Genomic DNA, 17,306 nt, shown 5'->3' on the forward strand with positions numbered 1-17,306 from the left:
AAAAGTAAAATGACATTTTTATGTACTATCAGCATGGATGTGTTCATATTTGATACTTTGTTCAGTAACCTGTATAGTATCTTTTATGCACACAAGAAAATAACTATGAAAATACATATGCATTAACGAGTTGGCTCACAAAGCTTTGATTATTTTATGAAAGCTAATTTTTAAACTTAGTTAAGCAATGACAAATACGACAACTAGAAGTGAATTAAAATTAAAATAAAGAGTTATAGTGAATTTCCGAATAAGTGCCGCCCTGAATAACCGTCGCACAAGGGCGCTTACTAGAGTACAAACGGTAACGCCTGTTTTGGAGCCCGCGCTGCATAACCGTTGGTTACTCCTAGTACATATGCTTTTGTTATACTTGTGTTTTTATGGTAGAATAAAACTTTGTTAATATCATACATGTCACAACACAAATGTACATGCAATCCTTCAGGCATCGCAGTCAACCCTACGCGCAGGGTCTACTTGGAAAAAAAGGGCACCGAACCCTTTTGAATTAATGCCACATCAATTCTTATATCGACAGCGAATTCAAAATTTGCAAGCGGAAAACCAGTGTATTGATCATAAATCATCATGTAGTCACAGTTAATATGTGGTGTCTAGCTATCATACCAAGAAAAATAGTATCATGGGATCTCAAACAATGATGCTGTACAGCTTGCACCTTTCACACCTCTGTGAAAGAATCGCCATGATATGTTGGTAGACATATAAGAAGATTCTGAATTTATTGACACAGAATTAAAACCAAGTTTGAACAACAAAAGAGCCGAGGCATTCAACTAGAAAAAAACAGTACCATATATCATTGGAATTTCAAAAAATATGAGCTACGCCTTCTCCAAGATTCTATTTAAACAATATGTCGCTATGCCTTCAGCTAAAGTATGCATGACATAGATAGAGACATCCTTTTTTTGGTACCACTTTGTTTATTTCTCTTTATATATCTCTGTGGCCAATTTAGGTTATGAAATACCATGGCGCTTGATGTATAAGTAAAGCTACAGCATTGGTCATCGTTAGACGATAAGATTCTCTTTTGTTTTTTTTTAAAGTAATTATCCGATATTGTACGGCGGCCAAAAGAAAATGGACCGAGAAAATTCGGGTTAAAGGTGTCCTTACCGGAGCATGCCGCGGAAAAGGGAAAAATCATTATATAAATCCCTGTAGAGCCTTACTGCGGTTAAATTGAGAGAGAAGGCGGGGAGTCATTTCTATCTGCACAGACAAAACTTTGTCTGAAGGTAAGGTCTGAGAAAGAAGGAACAGGAAAAGTGGAAGTATAAAAAAATTTTGTGGGTATTCATAAAACTGTTGTATTTTAATTTTCATGTACAACAGTTTTTGTGTAACAATTTTTTGTTACATTTATATAGCACAATTATTAACTGGGCATTTTCAACTGCGCTGCTAGCTAGTTTAATAAGTTTTTAATCTCATCGAAAGGGAGGCAGCTAACCAATGAAAGATGTGCCTTTAAAAAGTTAAAACCAAAACTAGATTTTATGCCTCTTATGTTAGGAAAACTGCAGACCTTATTTTTAATTACGATTAATGACCACCCATTCTTACTGTTTTTGTAGACAAATGATGAAAAGAAAAATGAACCTTTTTGGATTGTGAGTACGCGAAGCGTTAGGAACGACTTTTTGTCAGACCTCTTTTAATATCACAACTTTCTACTCGAACGTTGTACAGACTAGCTTATGAGAACGTGCATTCACAGGTAACCCAGGCTCACAACTAGTGCAGGTCTATTACAGAGTTTGTATAAGCGAATTGATCTTGTTTGCAGTTCTTCTTGAAATAGATATTCTTTTTTGTTTTGCATATTTGTTTGTATTCGGTGAGTGAAAAACCTTTCATGAGATCATGCAGGGTTGCACGGGCCCACCCCGGGTCCTTAGGTCTCACTAAATCACACTAAATCGCCTCAAGTTGCCTTAAAACGATTAAAGTCGCCCAAAAGTGAAACCCTTTTTTTCCTTAAATGGACTTAAAACGCGAAAAGTCGCCTTTAAATAACGGAGACTTAAGTACCCGGGGTATAGGCCTACGCCTCATTTCCATGAGGAAATTCAAAACTCATAGGACATTTCTTTCAAAAAAGCCAAACTCTTATTTTACAACGATAACCAAATAGTTTTTTCGAGTGCAGTATTCAGTGTGACGAAAAACGCAAAACCGAATCCGGCTGCCTAAACTGTGTCGGTAAATACACGTTCGTGTGAACATGAGTTTCGTGGTCAATCATGTGCGGAAGATGAATTATGAATTATGGCTCTAAAATGGTTGGGAATAATGAATTATTGGTTTCAAAACTAAAGGAATAATGAATTATAAACTTTATTCAAAGAATGAATTATATGAATAAATCCGATTAATATAAAAATGAATTATTGAGAAAAAGATGACATGAATTATGAATTATCGATATCAAATAAGCAGGAATAATGAATTATGGCTTGTAAATAATTCATCTTCCGCCCTCGATGGTCAAATACACGTTTTGTTGCCAAATGATTATAAATGAGGTCTAAAATGTCAGAGTCATGTGTCGGAACTGCAAATGTTTAGAGGGGGAGGGGAATAGGTTTTCCGATCTCAAAATGGCAAGCGGATTATGGATTCAAAGAAAAAATAGAAGGGATTGTCGGATTCTGAAAATCGTGACTGCGGATTTTGCCGATTCTTGACACAGTATAAACTCACATATATATACTCACATATATGTTTTTTTTTTTATTATCGATTGATTTCTTTTATCATGCGTTGCGGATTCGGATTGAAGCAAAACTTTGTGCGGATTGGTAGTCTCCCGCGCAGCCGTTCTTTGTTTCGGTAACGTAACGCTCCCATTAGACTAGCGGATTGGCGGATTTTCGAAGAAAAGAAAAACGAGCGTACAGGCGGATTTCGAGACTCCTATATATTATTGTCGTGTGACGAAAAAAGATAATAAGTACAACCACTGGAATAAATCCTAAGCTTCTAGGGACTGATATCTATCCTGTTCCATTTTGCCCTTTCATTTCACACCAAGATATTTTGTCTAAACAATATAATACCATAAAGAGGACTTTTTGTTTACTTTGTGCTTACACATGAAATAATAAACAATGGAAACAATTATATTGTTTATAATGATAACTCACTTTGGTTGTAACAGCAAATTTAATCCTAACAGATAGTATATTGATGGCAGTCAAGGCTATTTTCAACTCCAACCCCCATTTACTTTTATGGAGTCACCTCCCCCGCCTGGAAAGCTGGTGTTTCTTATATTTTATGACCCAATTAGTGTTATAATATGGCATTTATACATTTTTACATAGCATTTTTTATAATTTTGTTCTAATGGTAGTTTATTTTTTTTGCTTTTATCATACATGTCACAAGACAAATGAACATGCCATCCATCAGGCATCCCAGTCAACCCTGCCCGCATGGTCTACTTGGAAATAAAAGGGCACCGAACCCTTTTGAATTACTGCCACATCAATTCTTATATCGACAGCGAATTCAAAATTTGCAAGCGGAAAACCAGTGTATTGATCATAAATCATCATGTAGTCACAGTTAATATGTGGCGTCTAGCTATCATACCAAGAAAAATAGTATCATGGGATCTCAAACAATGATGCTGTACAGGTTGCACCTTTCATACCTCTGCGAAAGAATCGCCATGATACGTTGGTAGACATATAACAAAATTCTGAATTTATTGACACAGAATTAAAACCAAGTTTGAACCACAAAAGAGCCGAGGCATTCAACTAGAAAAAAACAGTACCATATATCATTGGAATCTCAAAAAATATGAGCTACGCCCTCTCCAAGATTCTATTTAAACAATATGTCGCTACGCCTTCTGCTAAACGTATTCTTATTTTGTTACCACTTTGTTTATTTCTCCATATATATCTCTGTGGCTAATTTAGGTATAAAATATCGTGGCGCTTGGTGCATACTGGGTATAGCTACAGCTCTTGTCGTCGTTAGACGATAAGATTATATTTTGTTTTTTTAATAATAATTATCCGATATTGTAATGCGGCCAAAAGAAAATGGACCTAGAAAGTTCGGGTTAAAGGTGTCCTTACCAGAGCATGCCGCGGAAAAGGGAAAATACATTATATAAATCCCTGTAGAGCCTTACTGCGGTTATATTGAGAGAGAAGGCGAGAAGTCATTTCTATTTGCACAGACAAAACGTTTCCTGAAGGTAAGGTCTGAGAAAGAAGGAACAGGAAAAGGGGAAGTATAAAAAATTTTTGTGGGTATTCATAAAACTGTTGTATTTTTCATGTACAACAGTTTTTGTGTAACAATATTTTGTTACATTTATATAGCACAATTATCAACTGGGCATTTTCAACTGCGCTGCTAGCTAGTTTAATAAGTTTTTAATCTCATCGAAAGGGAGGCAGCTAACCAATAAAAGATGTGCCTTTAAAAAAGTTAAAACCAAAACTAGATTTTATGCCTCTTATGTTAGGAAAACTGCAGACCTTATTTTTAATTACGATTAATGACCACCCATTCTTACTGTTGTTGTAGACAAATGATGAAAAGAAAAATGAACCTTTTTGGATTGTGAGTACGCGAAGCGTAGGAACGACTTTTTGTCAGACCTCTTTTAATATCACAACTTTCTACTCGAACGTTGTACAGACTATCTTATGAGAACGTGCATTCACAGGTAACCCAGGCTCACGGCTAGTGCAGGTCTATTACAGAGTTTGTATAAGCGAATTGATCTTGTTTGCAGTTCTTCTTGAAATAGATATTCTTTTTTGTTTTGCATATTTGTTTGTATTCGGTGAGTGAAAAACCTTTCATGAGATCATGCAGGGTTGCACGGGCCCACCCCGGGTCCTTAGGTCTCACTAAATCACACTATATCGCTTTAAATCACCTCAAGTTGCCTTAAAACGATTAAAGTCGCCCAAAAGTGAAACCCTTTTTTTTCTTAAATGGACTTAAAACGCGAAAAGTCGCCTTTAAATAACGGAGACTTAAGTACCCGGGGTATAGGCCTACGTGCGACTTAAGAAAACATGAGGAAATTGAAAACTCATATGACATTTCTTTCAAAAAAGCCAAACTCTTATTTTACAACGATAACCAAAGAGTTTTTTTGAGTGCAGTATTCAGTGTGACGAAAAACGCAAAACCGAATCCGGCTGCCTAAACTGTGTCGGTAAATACACGCTCGTGTGAACATGAGTTTCGTGGTCAATCGCGTGCGGAAGATGAATTATGAATTATGGCTGTAAAATGGTTGGGAATAATGAATTATTGGTTTCAAAACTAAAGGAATAATGAATTATAAACTTTATCCAAAGAATGAGTTATATGAATAAGTCCGATTAATATAAAAATGAATTATTGAGAAAAAGATGACATGAATAATGAATTATCGATATCAAATAAGCAGGAATAATGAATTATGGCTTGTAAATAATTCATCTTCCGCCCTCGATGGTCAAATACACGTTTGGTTGCCAAATGATTGTAAATGAGGTCTAAAATGTCAGAGTCATGTGTCGGAACTGCAAATGCTTAGAAGGGGAGGGGAATAGGTTTTCCGATCTCAAAATGGCAAGCGGATTATGGATTTAAAGAAAAAATAGAAGGGATTGTCGGATTCTGAAAATCGTGACTGCGGATTTTGCCGATTCTTGACATAGTATAAACTCACATATATATACTCACATATATGTTTTTTTTTTATTATCGATTGATTTCTTTTATCATGCGTTGCGGATTCGGATTGAAGCAAAACTTTGTGCGGATTGGTAGTCTCCCGCGAAGCCGTTCTTTGTTTCGGTAACGTAACGCTCCCATTAGACTAGCGGATTGGCGGATTTTCGAAGAAAAAAAAAAACGAGCGTACAGGCGGATTTCGAGACTCCTATATATTATTGTCGTGTGACGTAAAAGATAATAAGTACAACCACTGGAATAAATCCTAAGCTTCTAGGGACTGATATCTATCCTGTTCCATTTTGCCCTTTCATTTCACACCAAAATATTTTGTCTAAACAATATAATACCATAAAGAGGACTTTTTGTTTACTTTGTGCTTACACATGAAATAATAAACAATGGAAACAATTATATTGTTTATAATGATAACTCACTTTGGTTGTAACAGCAAATTTAATCCTAACAGATAGTATATTGAGGGCAGTCAAGGCTATTTTCAACTCCAACGCCCATTTACTTTTATGGAGTCACCTCCCCCGCCTGGAAAACTTGTGTTTCTTATATTTTATTACCCAATTAGTGTTATAATATGGCATTTATACATTTTTACATAGCATTTTTTATAATTTTGTTCTAATGGTAGTTTATTTTTTTTGCTGTCACAAGACAAATGAACATGCCATCCATCAGGCATCGCAGTCAACCCTACGCGCAGGGTCTACTTGGAAAAAAAGGGCACCGAACCCTTTTGAATTAATGCCACATCAATTCTTATATCGACAGCAAATTCAAAATTTGCAAGCGGAAAACCAGTGTATTGATCATAAATCATCATGTAGTCACAGTTAATATGTGGTGTCTAGCTATCATACCAAGAAAAATAGTATCATGGGATCTCAAACAATGATGCTGTACAGGTTGCACCTTTCACACCTCTGTGAAAGAATCGCCATGATATGTTGGTAGACATATAACAAGATTCTGAATTTATTGACACAGAATTAAAACCAAGTTTGAACCACAAAAGAGCCGAGGCATTCAACTAGAAAAAAACAGTACCATATATCATTGGAATCTCAAAAAATATGAGCTACGCCCTCCAAGATTCTATTTAAACAATATGTCGGTGTGCCTTCTGCTAAACGTATTCTTATTTTGTTACCACTTTTTTGTTTATTTCTCCTTATATATCTCTGTGGCTAATTTAGGTATAAAATATCGTGGCGCTTGGTGAATACTGGGTATAGCTACAGCTCTTGTCGTCGTTAGACGATAAGATTCTATTTTGTTTTTTTAATAATAATTATCCGATATTGTAATGCGGCCAAAAGAAAATGGACCTAGAAAGTTCGGGTTAAAGGTGCCCTTACCGGAGCATGCTGCGGAAAAGGGAAAATACATTATATAAATCCCTGTAGAGCCTTACTGCGGTTATATTGAGAGAGAAGGCGAGGAGTCATTTCTATCTGCACAGACAAAACTTTTTCTGAAGGTAAGGTCTAAAAAGGAAGGAAAAGGAAAAGTGGAAAGTATAAAAACTATTTGTGGGTATTGGTGAGAGTGCTGTATTTTTATTTTCATGCACAACAATTGTTGTGTAACAATATTTTGTTACATTTATATAGCACAATTATCAACTGGGCATTTTCAACTGCGCTGTACTATTCGATGCATCCGGGAATCACTGTTAACTAGTTTAATAAGTTTTAATCTCATCGAAAAGGAGGCAGCTAACCAATAAAAGGGGTGCCTTTCCCAATTCTCTAAAACCTTTCAAACCAAAATGGCACTATAGATTTTATGCCTCTTTTATGTTAGGAAAACCGCAGATCTTTTTGTAATTACGAATAGAAACATGACCACCCATTTTTACTGTTTCTGTAGAAAAATGATGAAAAGCACAATGAACCTTTCTAAATCGTGAATACGCGAAGCGTAAGAATGACTTTTTGTCAGACCTCTTCAAATATCACAACTTTCTACCAATCAAAACGAACGTTATACATGCTAGCTTATGAGCTTTCATAGGTAGCCCAGGCTCAGGGCGAGTGTAGGTTTATTACAGAGTTTGTATGAGGGAACTGAGCTTGTTTACAGTTCTTCTTGAAATATATATATTCTGGTTAATTTTTTGCATGTTTTTTTGTTTTCGGTGAGTGAAAAACCTATGATGAGATAATGAAGCGTTGCACGAGCGACAAGAAAACATGGCCATATGAGAAAAACTGCATATCTTATTTTGCAACGGCAATGGGTCCAGTGCAGCATTTGCAGTGTTACTTGCTTTTGGAGGTGGCGAAAAACTCAAAACCAAACCCGGTTGCCTTGTGCCGATAATATACGCTAGTGTGAACATGAATTTTGTGGTGAAATTCACGTTTGGTTTTCAAATGAGCTAGACCCTGCCTGAGATCTGCAATTTGTTTGGGCCCTTGGCTTAGCAAGAAAAAGAGTTAACCGCTTCAGGGCCACCCATACTTTTTTCCCGTACACGACGAGTAACACAGACACAGAGAGATAAGTAATCAAAATTATAAAACTAGAGGATAATTGTCCTTTTGATTGCTGAAATCTGGATCACAATCACGAAGATTGTGATCCAGATTTGACAGAATGACAGAAAAAGCTAGCAATTCTTTTCTAAAAATAAAACAAACAAAAAATATTTGTTTTTTTCCAAAAAATGCCGAAAAATGTTAAATAGAGAAAAACCAAATGTTCGGACTTGTCTCAATTACACATATGCTTTATTGTAAATCGACATGGTAAAAATATCATGACATTCAATGACAGAGATAAAGATATTTTAAAGTAAGAAAACAAAATTTATCTTCATGGGAAGCCGGTCAAGTGTCGCGATTTGTAGGAGACGATTTCCATCAATTGTTTCAAACTACTTCCACTTTAAAATAGATTAAAGCAATCAAGGTAAATACCTCGAGTCCATTCATGAGTGTCTAGAGCAGGTTCAATTACGTCTTGAAGTAAACAGTGAGTCTCTAAAGCAGTTAGCAGATAATTCTTATCAATCAGGTGTCTCGGGTCTCTTCGGGTCGCAAATATAAACACGAGTAAAAACAGCGAAATAAATCCAACCTGAAATGATTTCGCACCATTACTGGGTAGAAATTAAGGCTGTGGTAAAACATGCAGTAATGAAATCGCGAATCTGCCTTTCAACAGGACAAATAACATGTATCTGAGAGCTGGAATCTCAAAATCCAAGATGGCGGCCAGGTATTCTGGTAACTAAGCATTTCGGTGATGTAGGATGGCAGGCTAGATACTTCGTGTAAGAAAAAGGCCTATGTAAGGCCGGAATGAGTGCACTGAAGAAAGAGACACACAATGGCATATGGGCTTCCTGGTTATTGCGCAATAATGCCCGTTGTTTGCCAGTTGCATTTGATAACTGGGCTTCCACAGGTATCCCAATAATAAAGATTATAAGGGGTTTTGGAGTCACTTAAACCCTTCAACCCTTGGAGGTTATTTAGGTTACTTCTCGTTATCGTGTCGTGTCGGGTCCCGGGATCAGTTGGGGGAATTTTGAGGTCCTGTACAGTAAACCCAGTTCGGCACTCACAAAGCCAAAATAGAAGGCATTTCGGCAGTTGAAATCAGTACCGCACGTAGCTATTTTCAGCACTCAGCACCTCTTAGGTCAGTACCACAAATATTTTGGTACCTCATAGCTCAAAATGGATTTAAAGCCATTTTGGTTTTTAGGGCCATAATGGTTCTTTTGATTTTTACAGTGTAGCAAGACACTAGAAGAGCACAGAAACTCCTGAAAGCTTTTACCGACACAAAGTCTAAATCTCTGACAAAGTTATCGCCGATCGATATGAAGACGCATCTCCTATCACATCTCGTTGTGCTGTGGTGCGTTACCCTCTGTGCTCTGGCATCAGAAAAGGAAATTCAAGACCAGGAACTAGGGACCAAGGACGAGCGGGACTATCAGTTGGAAAAGCGTGCAAGCGATGATCTCGAAAAACGTCTAAAAAAACTGGAGGAAAAGTGAGTAAATTCGACATTCGAAACCGAGTGTATGTTGCATTGAATTGTGACAGTTACTTGATTTTTTTTTCTTTTTCTTTTGGATTGGAATTGAAGACTGGGATTCCCTAGAATTTAAAAGAACATGTTCAGCCTTTGGTCAACAACACCATAAAACAGTGACATCTGAAGAAACAAACCACCCATTGCCCGCTTAGCTTACTAGGGGCAATTATTGTATTCAAAGTTAAAGTTAAAGGCCCATGAACCACGATCGAAAGTCGTCTTTTCGGTCAATGAAATACAACTGTATGAACAGTATATTATTTTGTGGCAGTGAGCGTTGCGTCTGGCGGCGTTTAGAGAACAATTTCCATTCACCGAATGTTACGTTTACCCTTTGTTCGTAATCATTCAATGTGGCAAGCGTAGCTGAAACATACAATAAACGATATATTTACCAAAATAAGTTGAAAACTTAATTGATTCTCTGTTCGTAGATTAACATCATTGTTTTCAGGAAACTAATTGAGAATGCCCAAGGCTAATATATATTTCTATCACATTAATATATATCTATAATGAAATCATTCTTTTATTACTTGTTTGTCTGCCTTATGGCACACATATATTGCTTCAATTCAGGCCCTCACCCAGGATTTTTCACGGGGGGGAGGGGGGGGGGGTGCGAAATCCGAAAAAATGGACCTAATTTTTCAGTGGGGGAGAGGGAGGGAGTTCTCTGATACAATTCTAAACACCTCCGAAAGAACAAATAGGGATTTTTTATGCCTTTGCAGTATCTTCAAGGGACGTTTATAGTCGGATTTGGCTACATACCAGAGTGATCTAGCTTATGATTTTTAGTTTTAGTCTATTGAGAACCAAGAGTGGACTTCTAGCCGTTGTGGGGGGGGGGGGGGGATGGGTGCGTTCGCACCCCTACACAACGGCCCCCTGCACACCCCTGGGTACAAGCCTGCAATTGCTTTATCTAGCTTAGCATTTTTCTCCATCATTTTTTTTTTCAGAATCGATGCTCTTTTTAAAGGAGGGGTAACTGTCCCGTGGCTTAGAGGTAAGGCAGAGTCGTTGTCAGTTACACATTTATTATTGTTTCAATTCAACCTAACCCTAACGAAAAATTATCATTTTTAGTCGATTGGTTTGTTTTATTGGTTTGCATAGATCCTATTGCCTGTTCTATGTTTCGCTGTTTTATTTTTATTCAGTTTTAGTTTTTTATTTCTCATTGAACTTCTATGTATCTTACAGGCAGGGATGGACGCGATGGAAAGCCAGGTGGGTAATAAACTAGACCCTGTGCGCAGACGTTTATCTCACCCTGTGTTGTGACATGTATGACAAATAAATCATTTCTTACAAAAAAAAGTTCGCTATAGAAAAATATTACACTCGTTATCAGTCACACGTGCACCCTGTGCCTTTCGTCACAACTGTGTTTTGGTGGACGTCAATCATGACTTGCATTTTTCCAATTCTTCATCTGTAAGAGCTGTCACAGATCGATCACAACTAAAACAACATCAAAGTGGATCGCCTTCTTAGCTACAGTCACCAAGAAAATACCAATAAACACAAAACCAGCAGTTAGTACGACATGTTTCTTGGCTTTTCATTGTTGTTGATCTAGTGCGTACTTGCGTATGTACATCTTGTCTGCTTTCTTGACGCCTGGTACTTTTCGGCGCTCTCTCATTGGTTAGCGGTCTAACGGCCGCCGTAACTGCGAAATGGCTTCCGTCAACAACCAGTCGCGACTCGGAAACGAAAATCATAAGGTGCACGTGTGACTGAAAAACGAGTATAAAAGTGACATATCACAAAATGATATTGTTTTTTAAGTGAAATTATCGTGGAGTCCACGAGAAGTCCTTTTGAGTAGTCCTTATCCATCATTTGGCTGTTAGAACTTCAAAAATTGTTGAACTTACCGTCGTCAACGACATGGAGTCATGGTATTGGCCACCAGTTTGTTTTAGTCGAATTTATCGAAGGATTCTTTCCAACATAGATGATGTAATAGATGTCCTCAAGATTTTCATGATTCATGACATTTTTTACAAACAACTCCTTGAATGAAAACGTTCCCCTGCTAGCAGGGAGATGAGAACGCTTTGCTTCAATCAATTTAATAAAAAAATCTCATGAAGAATGAGGGAGAGTTTGTCGTTTTCAAGAATATACTTTACAGGAGGAATTAAAGTGATCATTTCTAGCAGGATGAGTCTCGTGTATTTCTATTGTTGTCAGTATTGTGTCCATCCCCAAAAGCACATACTGTGAACTTGTCTCCCTCTGTGGAATTCATTAAACCCTGATGCCTAGCGTAAAAAGTAATATAGGCAATTAGGATTATTTCTTCATTCCTTAGCGCTCAAGCCCTTTAACTCTTGAAGCATTCTTGATGCAATCTGACTAAAGTGGTCGGGAGTTCAGTCAGCACTATTATGACAAGTATCACCGGTATTAGGTTTTGCGTTAGTTATTACAATTTGCGGCTTACGGTGCAGTATTTTCAAATAAACGGTGGGTGGTAACAGGAACTCTTAGAAATCATTTTCTAAAAGAGCAATGATCATAATATTTCTTCTTTTTTTTCGTTGAGATCGGTTTGGTTTATTTTCCCTTTCATTTGTTTTAATGTTTCGTCCTTATCATTGAAGTTTTTAATCTTTTTTTCAGGCAAGGATGGACGCGATGGAAAGCCAGGTGGGTAATAAACTAAAACCTGTGCGCCGACGTGCATTTGAGCCCCTGTTTCGTGACAGGCATTAAAAAAAAAACACACACACACACATTTGAAATTATTATGACAATTACAAGTATCACCGGTATTACATTTTGAGTTATTATTACATTTTGCGGGGTGCGGAGCAAGATTTTAAAATAAATGATAAAGGCAGTTTTATGATTGTACTAAGTAAAGTAAACATCTTTGAATTACCCATGATCCACAGGTAGAGATGGAAAGGACGGTAAACCAGGAGTGAGCGATTTCTGGTTAGGAGGACGTGCACTGCGGCGCTCGCCGAAAAAAATAATTCTAAACCCATCAGCGAATCCGTTAACTAAAAATTTTTAACCCGAATAGCCTGGCAGCAGAAAATCAAGCCGCTCCACCTTTACGGGAGTATCTACCCGAGGGTGCGCTGGGGTTGGGATTCGTTGTAAAGGCCGCGCACATTTGACCGTTTGTGCACTTAGTTGCGGGGTGTTGTCCGCCGCATTTATAACACTTATTTTCGAACCTGCACCCGCCAAGTGTACTTGGTCCCAGGGCTACCTATTGGCTGCCCGTAGCCGAAATTTTTGTTGATCGTAATAATACCGATCCCCGCAAAACTACGCTGTAATCACGCGAACCGTTTCGCCGTACGTTTCGCCGTATCGCTTGATACTTCACCCAGACCATATTTAAGACTCCATTGTCAAGACTCCATTGTCAGGTCAGAATATTTTTGAGAGTTTTACGATTTTATTTCGTAGTAAAGTGAACGGCTTATTTCAATCCCATATGTTTACTGTAAACCATGGCACACACAACGTAACGTGAACCACTATTATTTATTCATACACACAGTGAGCTTGGGGTACCTGTGGTTGAGGCTGGGCCGTTTTTTGGGGGGGGACATTTTAAGGCTGAATATGTTCTTAACGATGTTCTTAAATTTTAGTGTATATAAGAAAATAATACCCAATGAATTATTAGGAAGAGAATTACACTAGTGATCAATAGCAATAATAAGGTTGTTACTATGAGCACAATTTCATTCTGCAATTTAGAACGCATCAGGGCTTAGGCTCGATTTCCACATGGTTTCTGTGAGCCCGCAGTATGTTAGTAGGGTCGATGAGGCCTAGCGACGGCTGGAAATCGAGCCTAATCAGGGCTAAAAAAAGTCTCAGCAGTGCTATCTGAGCCTCGGCATGTTCTTAAAATTAGATGAAATCTCAGGCTGGACGTTTTTATAAAAAAAAAAGGTTCTTATATTGTATCCAGTAGGATAATGTTTTCAATTACCCATAATCCACAGGTAGAGATGGAAAGGACGGTAAACCAGGAGTGAACGGTGAGTGCTAATAACTCTTTAGAAATTAGTCTCTAAGCAATGATCATAATATTTCTTCTTCTATTCTCGATGAGATTTAGTTTCCTGTTCTGAAGATACTCTCAATTTGCTTGCATTAATTTTTATTGATATCTTCAAGGCCCTAAAGGAGCGCCCGGTGCTCAGGGAGGGACTGGTGCGAGGGGTCCCCCCGGTCCCAGGGGGTCCTCTGGTGTACAGTACGTGCGATGGGGGAAGACCTCGTGCCCACGCTCTGCGCGGCTTGTCTACAAAGGTGAGATCTTCGTCCTGTTCGCTAGTCTGCTAAGAGCGACTACTAAGCAGACTACCTGTGTTGAAGAAATAGAGCTTTATTTATTTAAACAAAAAACGAATAATAACAAGTCTTGGAAATATAAAAAGAGCAACATTTCAAATATACTGGAATTTTGATATTGATTGTAAAGTTACAAATGTCACGTGACTTATCATACATTCGCTTTCCGCGCATGTAGAATAATAGTAAGGCTGTTAAGGGTGTTGGGACATATCTCGTTACTTAGACCCTGTCCCCACGTATACGTTTTCGTTTGAAAACGCAACCTTTTTGCTCCGTTTTTAAAAAGATTCGCGTCCCCACGAAGCGTTTTCATTTTTATACTACCCGTCCCCACGAAAACGCAAAAACGATACGAAAACGATAACAAGTTCTACAGCGCATGCGTACTCGCGCGCCAAGTGGACTGGATCTGAGTTATCACGCCATCGTTTTCGAAAGGTTCCGTTTTAGTCCGTCCCCACAGCCCTGAAAGGGTATCGTTTTCAAATTGTTCCACTCTGGATACCGTTTTCAAACCGTTCCGTTTTTGGAACATATTAGTCAATCTTGTTTTAAAAACTGTCGTTTTTCGAGCTTGCTCGGTCATTTCCTTATAAGGCCTTACATATCATATTTGGGAGTCCGCTTCAATCATTTTTATCTCTTTTTATCGCTCTAGAGCTTTGTAAATCGAGAATTTTCACGTAAACTTGCAGGAATTTGTGTTTACTACGATTTTGCTGGCAGCCATCTTGGAAATGGAGCCTAGTCCCTAACGTTTTAGAAAATCTCAGTTCTCCCGCGCGCACGCCCCAGGCTCTTGAAGACCATTTAGAAAAACGACAACCATTGATTGATATGAACGTTTTTGCGTTTCCGTGTGGATGATACCCGTACCCTAACAAAAAAGTTGCGTTTTCAAACGAAAACGGATACGTCGGGACGGGGTCTTAGCGATTCGGTTGTTAGGCGCGCGCGCGATCATCCGGGAACTTTACACTTTCAGGTGGTAAAATCAATTGGCTTCAAAAACAAACGCCTGAAATTGTCGAGAAAAACGTAATAAACAGCTAATAACGTAAAAATAAAAATGGGCAAGCATGATTTTTCTTTTAGAAGCACCTACTTTGCGGTTTGAAGTGCTGATTTGAGCAAGAAAAGAGTTGTTTCAATGCATATTTCACTGTTAAAAAGCGGGAAACGTCGATATTTTGATAACAAAATTCTATCACAACATCTGCCTTAGTTACCACGCTTTGTGAAGCGTTTTTCTCGACAATTTCAGGCGTTTGTTTTTGAAGCCAATTGATTGCGCATGCGTAGATAATTTTAATTCCGGTTTGCGTTTCCAACTCTATAATCTTTGAGAAGAATTGACGGGTCGTGATTTTTTGAGAGAGCATATTCACCTAGTTGCCGTCTACAAAACTACGAATCGATTTCCCGATATTTTGAAAATTTAAGAAGTTATTTAAATAACAGTGGAAAAATAAAAAAGGAAGTTGTGCGAAAATTGTATTTTTCAGCAGAATCCAAAACGTATAAGTAACTTTTTAAGCACCCTCATAAATAATGTTAAAAAGCTACATGGCTTAACAGATACTTCAACATCTAAGATGTTTTCTATTCTGACGTCATCACATGGCGTCATCACCTGATGACATCTTCAAAATTTAGATGTTCATAAACGGTACCCTGCTTAAATATATCCTATTTCACCAATGTTTGGCGGATTTATAGCGTCTGGAAGTTTTCCCAGCAACGGCCTCAGAGTATTGTCCCAACACCCAAGGTTGCTTCGTGAAAAAGAACTCGCGCGCTCCCTGTGTGTCCGATCGCCGCGACGCCCTGGGGGCAAAGTTAGCATGGGGCAAGTGAGCCGTGTTTGCCATGTCATATACTATAAGTTCATTTACCTCTTAGGCCGTGTTGGCGGGGAGCACTTTACCCACTCTGGCGGTGCGGCGCAGTACGTGTGTCTCCGCGAGAAACCCCAGTACATAAACTACACCCCAGGACATCAGGCCAGCGGCTACATGTACGGCGCCGAGTATGAAGTCAGTGACCGCAGTCCCTTCACACGTGGAAAAGCCCTACATGACCACGATGTCCCGTGCGCCGTGTGTTACGTCCCGTCCCGCAGCACCCAGCTCATGATACCCGCAGTCGCCCGCTGTCCCGCGGGGTGGTCCCGCGAGTACTATGGCTACCTGATGACGTCGTATTACGGTCACAAGCACTCAAGTCAGTTCGTGTGCGTGGATCACGATGCCGAATATATCCCGGGTAGTGGCGCTAATCTTAACGGAGCACTGCTGTACCCCGTGGAAGGGGTGTGTGGGTCACTACCGTGTCCCCCGTATGTAGCAGGGCGTGAGCTGACATGCGTAGTCTGCACCAAGTGATTGTTGTAACTCTTTTATGACTGACGGAATAATAGTAAAATAACTGTAACTTGTTGGGTAAACAAACTGTTCTTCTCGTTCCACATCTGTTGTATGACTGATTGAATGATAAATAAAGGAAAAAAGATGAAGCGCTTTCGAGGTGTTTCTCGTTTTGAATGCGACTTATTGGGTGAGCAAATGTGCATTAGAAATCTGAGTACAGGGTTGCTGCCCACGTTTGGTTATGAGGGGGGTGGGGTCTCACGTTTGTAGACAAATGGATAGCGTTGGATAACACCCTTTTAAAAGCGATATGAAACCGCTTGGTAAATTATTGGCAACTTCATCTTACAAGATGACAAAATTAAGACCTTGACATCCCCATTTAGTTAGCTTTAACCCATTGACCCATTTTTGAGCTGAATTTACGAAAATTTAACGAAAACAGATACCTCCCTCTTATTTTGACTTTTTTCACAGCCCGTCAAAGTGAAACACCGCTGCGCCTAGTCAGCGGTATCCAAGCTTTTTAACAGTGCATTGCGGACCCATCTCTAATCCCTCATCGTTGTGCTGAAGCCAGCACAATTAGATGGTTGCTTGTATTTTTCAATCAAAAATACAGCTATGAGCATATCGGGAATGTGATGTGCTTATGGATATTTGCAAGCAAAGCTGGGTTCATGAGGATTTTTTCTTGTTTGGGTTTTTTATGGATGTGAAAATCATTTTCTAATGCTGTCTTTTCTGAAACCAAATTGATCCCAAACTTGTTTACACTGCTATTCT

The 17,306-nt window shown here is 38.7% G+C and overlaps 1 protein-coding gene across 9 annotated transcripts; it reads left to right on the forward strand.

Annotated features, from left to right (window-relative positions):
• The first annotated feature begins 1,142 nt into the window (after nucleotides 1-1,142).
• On the forward strand, nucleotides 1,143-16,671 carry LOC5510302 (short-chain collagen C4). 9 transcript variants are annotated; one of them, XM_048722162.1, is made up of 9 exons: nucleotides 1,245-1,268; nucleotides 8,920-8,973; nucleotides 9,495-9,759; nucleotides 10,770-10,816; nucleotides 11,014-11,040; nucleotides 12,445-12,471; nucleotides 13,797-13,832; nucleotides 13,972-14,106; nucleotides 16,054-16,671. In XM_048722162.1, exons 3-9 carry the CDS (start codon nucleotides 9,584-9,586, stop codon nucleotides 16,533-16,535), a joined length of 930 nt encoding a protein of 309 aa, XP_048578119.1. In that variant the 5' UTR covers nucleotides 1,245-1,268; nucleotides 8,920-8,973; nucleotides 9,495-9,583; the 3' UTR covers nucleotides 16,536-16,671. The 9 variants fall into 9 exon arrangements, with proteins under 9 accessions (XP_048578115.1, XP_048578123.1, XP_048578120.1 ...); XM_048722161.1 differs by lacking the exon at nucleotides 1,245-1,268 and adding an exon at nucleotides 7,134-7,228; XM_048722158.1 differs by lacking the exon at nucleotides 8,920-8,973 and having other exon boundaries at nucleotides 1,143-1,268.
• Nucleotides 16,672-17,306: the final 635 nt, after the last annotated feature.

Source organism: Nematostella vectensis, chromosome 14 (assembly GCF_932526225.1).
Source record: "Nematostella vectensis chromosome 14, jaNemVect1.1, whole genome shotgun sequence".
In the NCBI taxonomy this organism is placed as follows: domain Eukaryota; kingdom Metazoa; phylum Cnidaria; class Anthozoa; order Actiniaria; family Edwardsiidae; genus Nematostella; species Nematostella vectensis.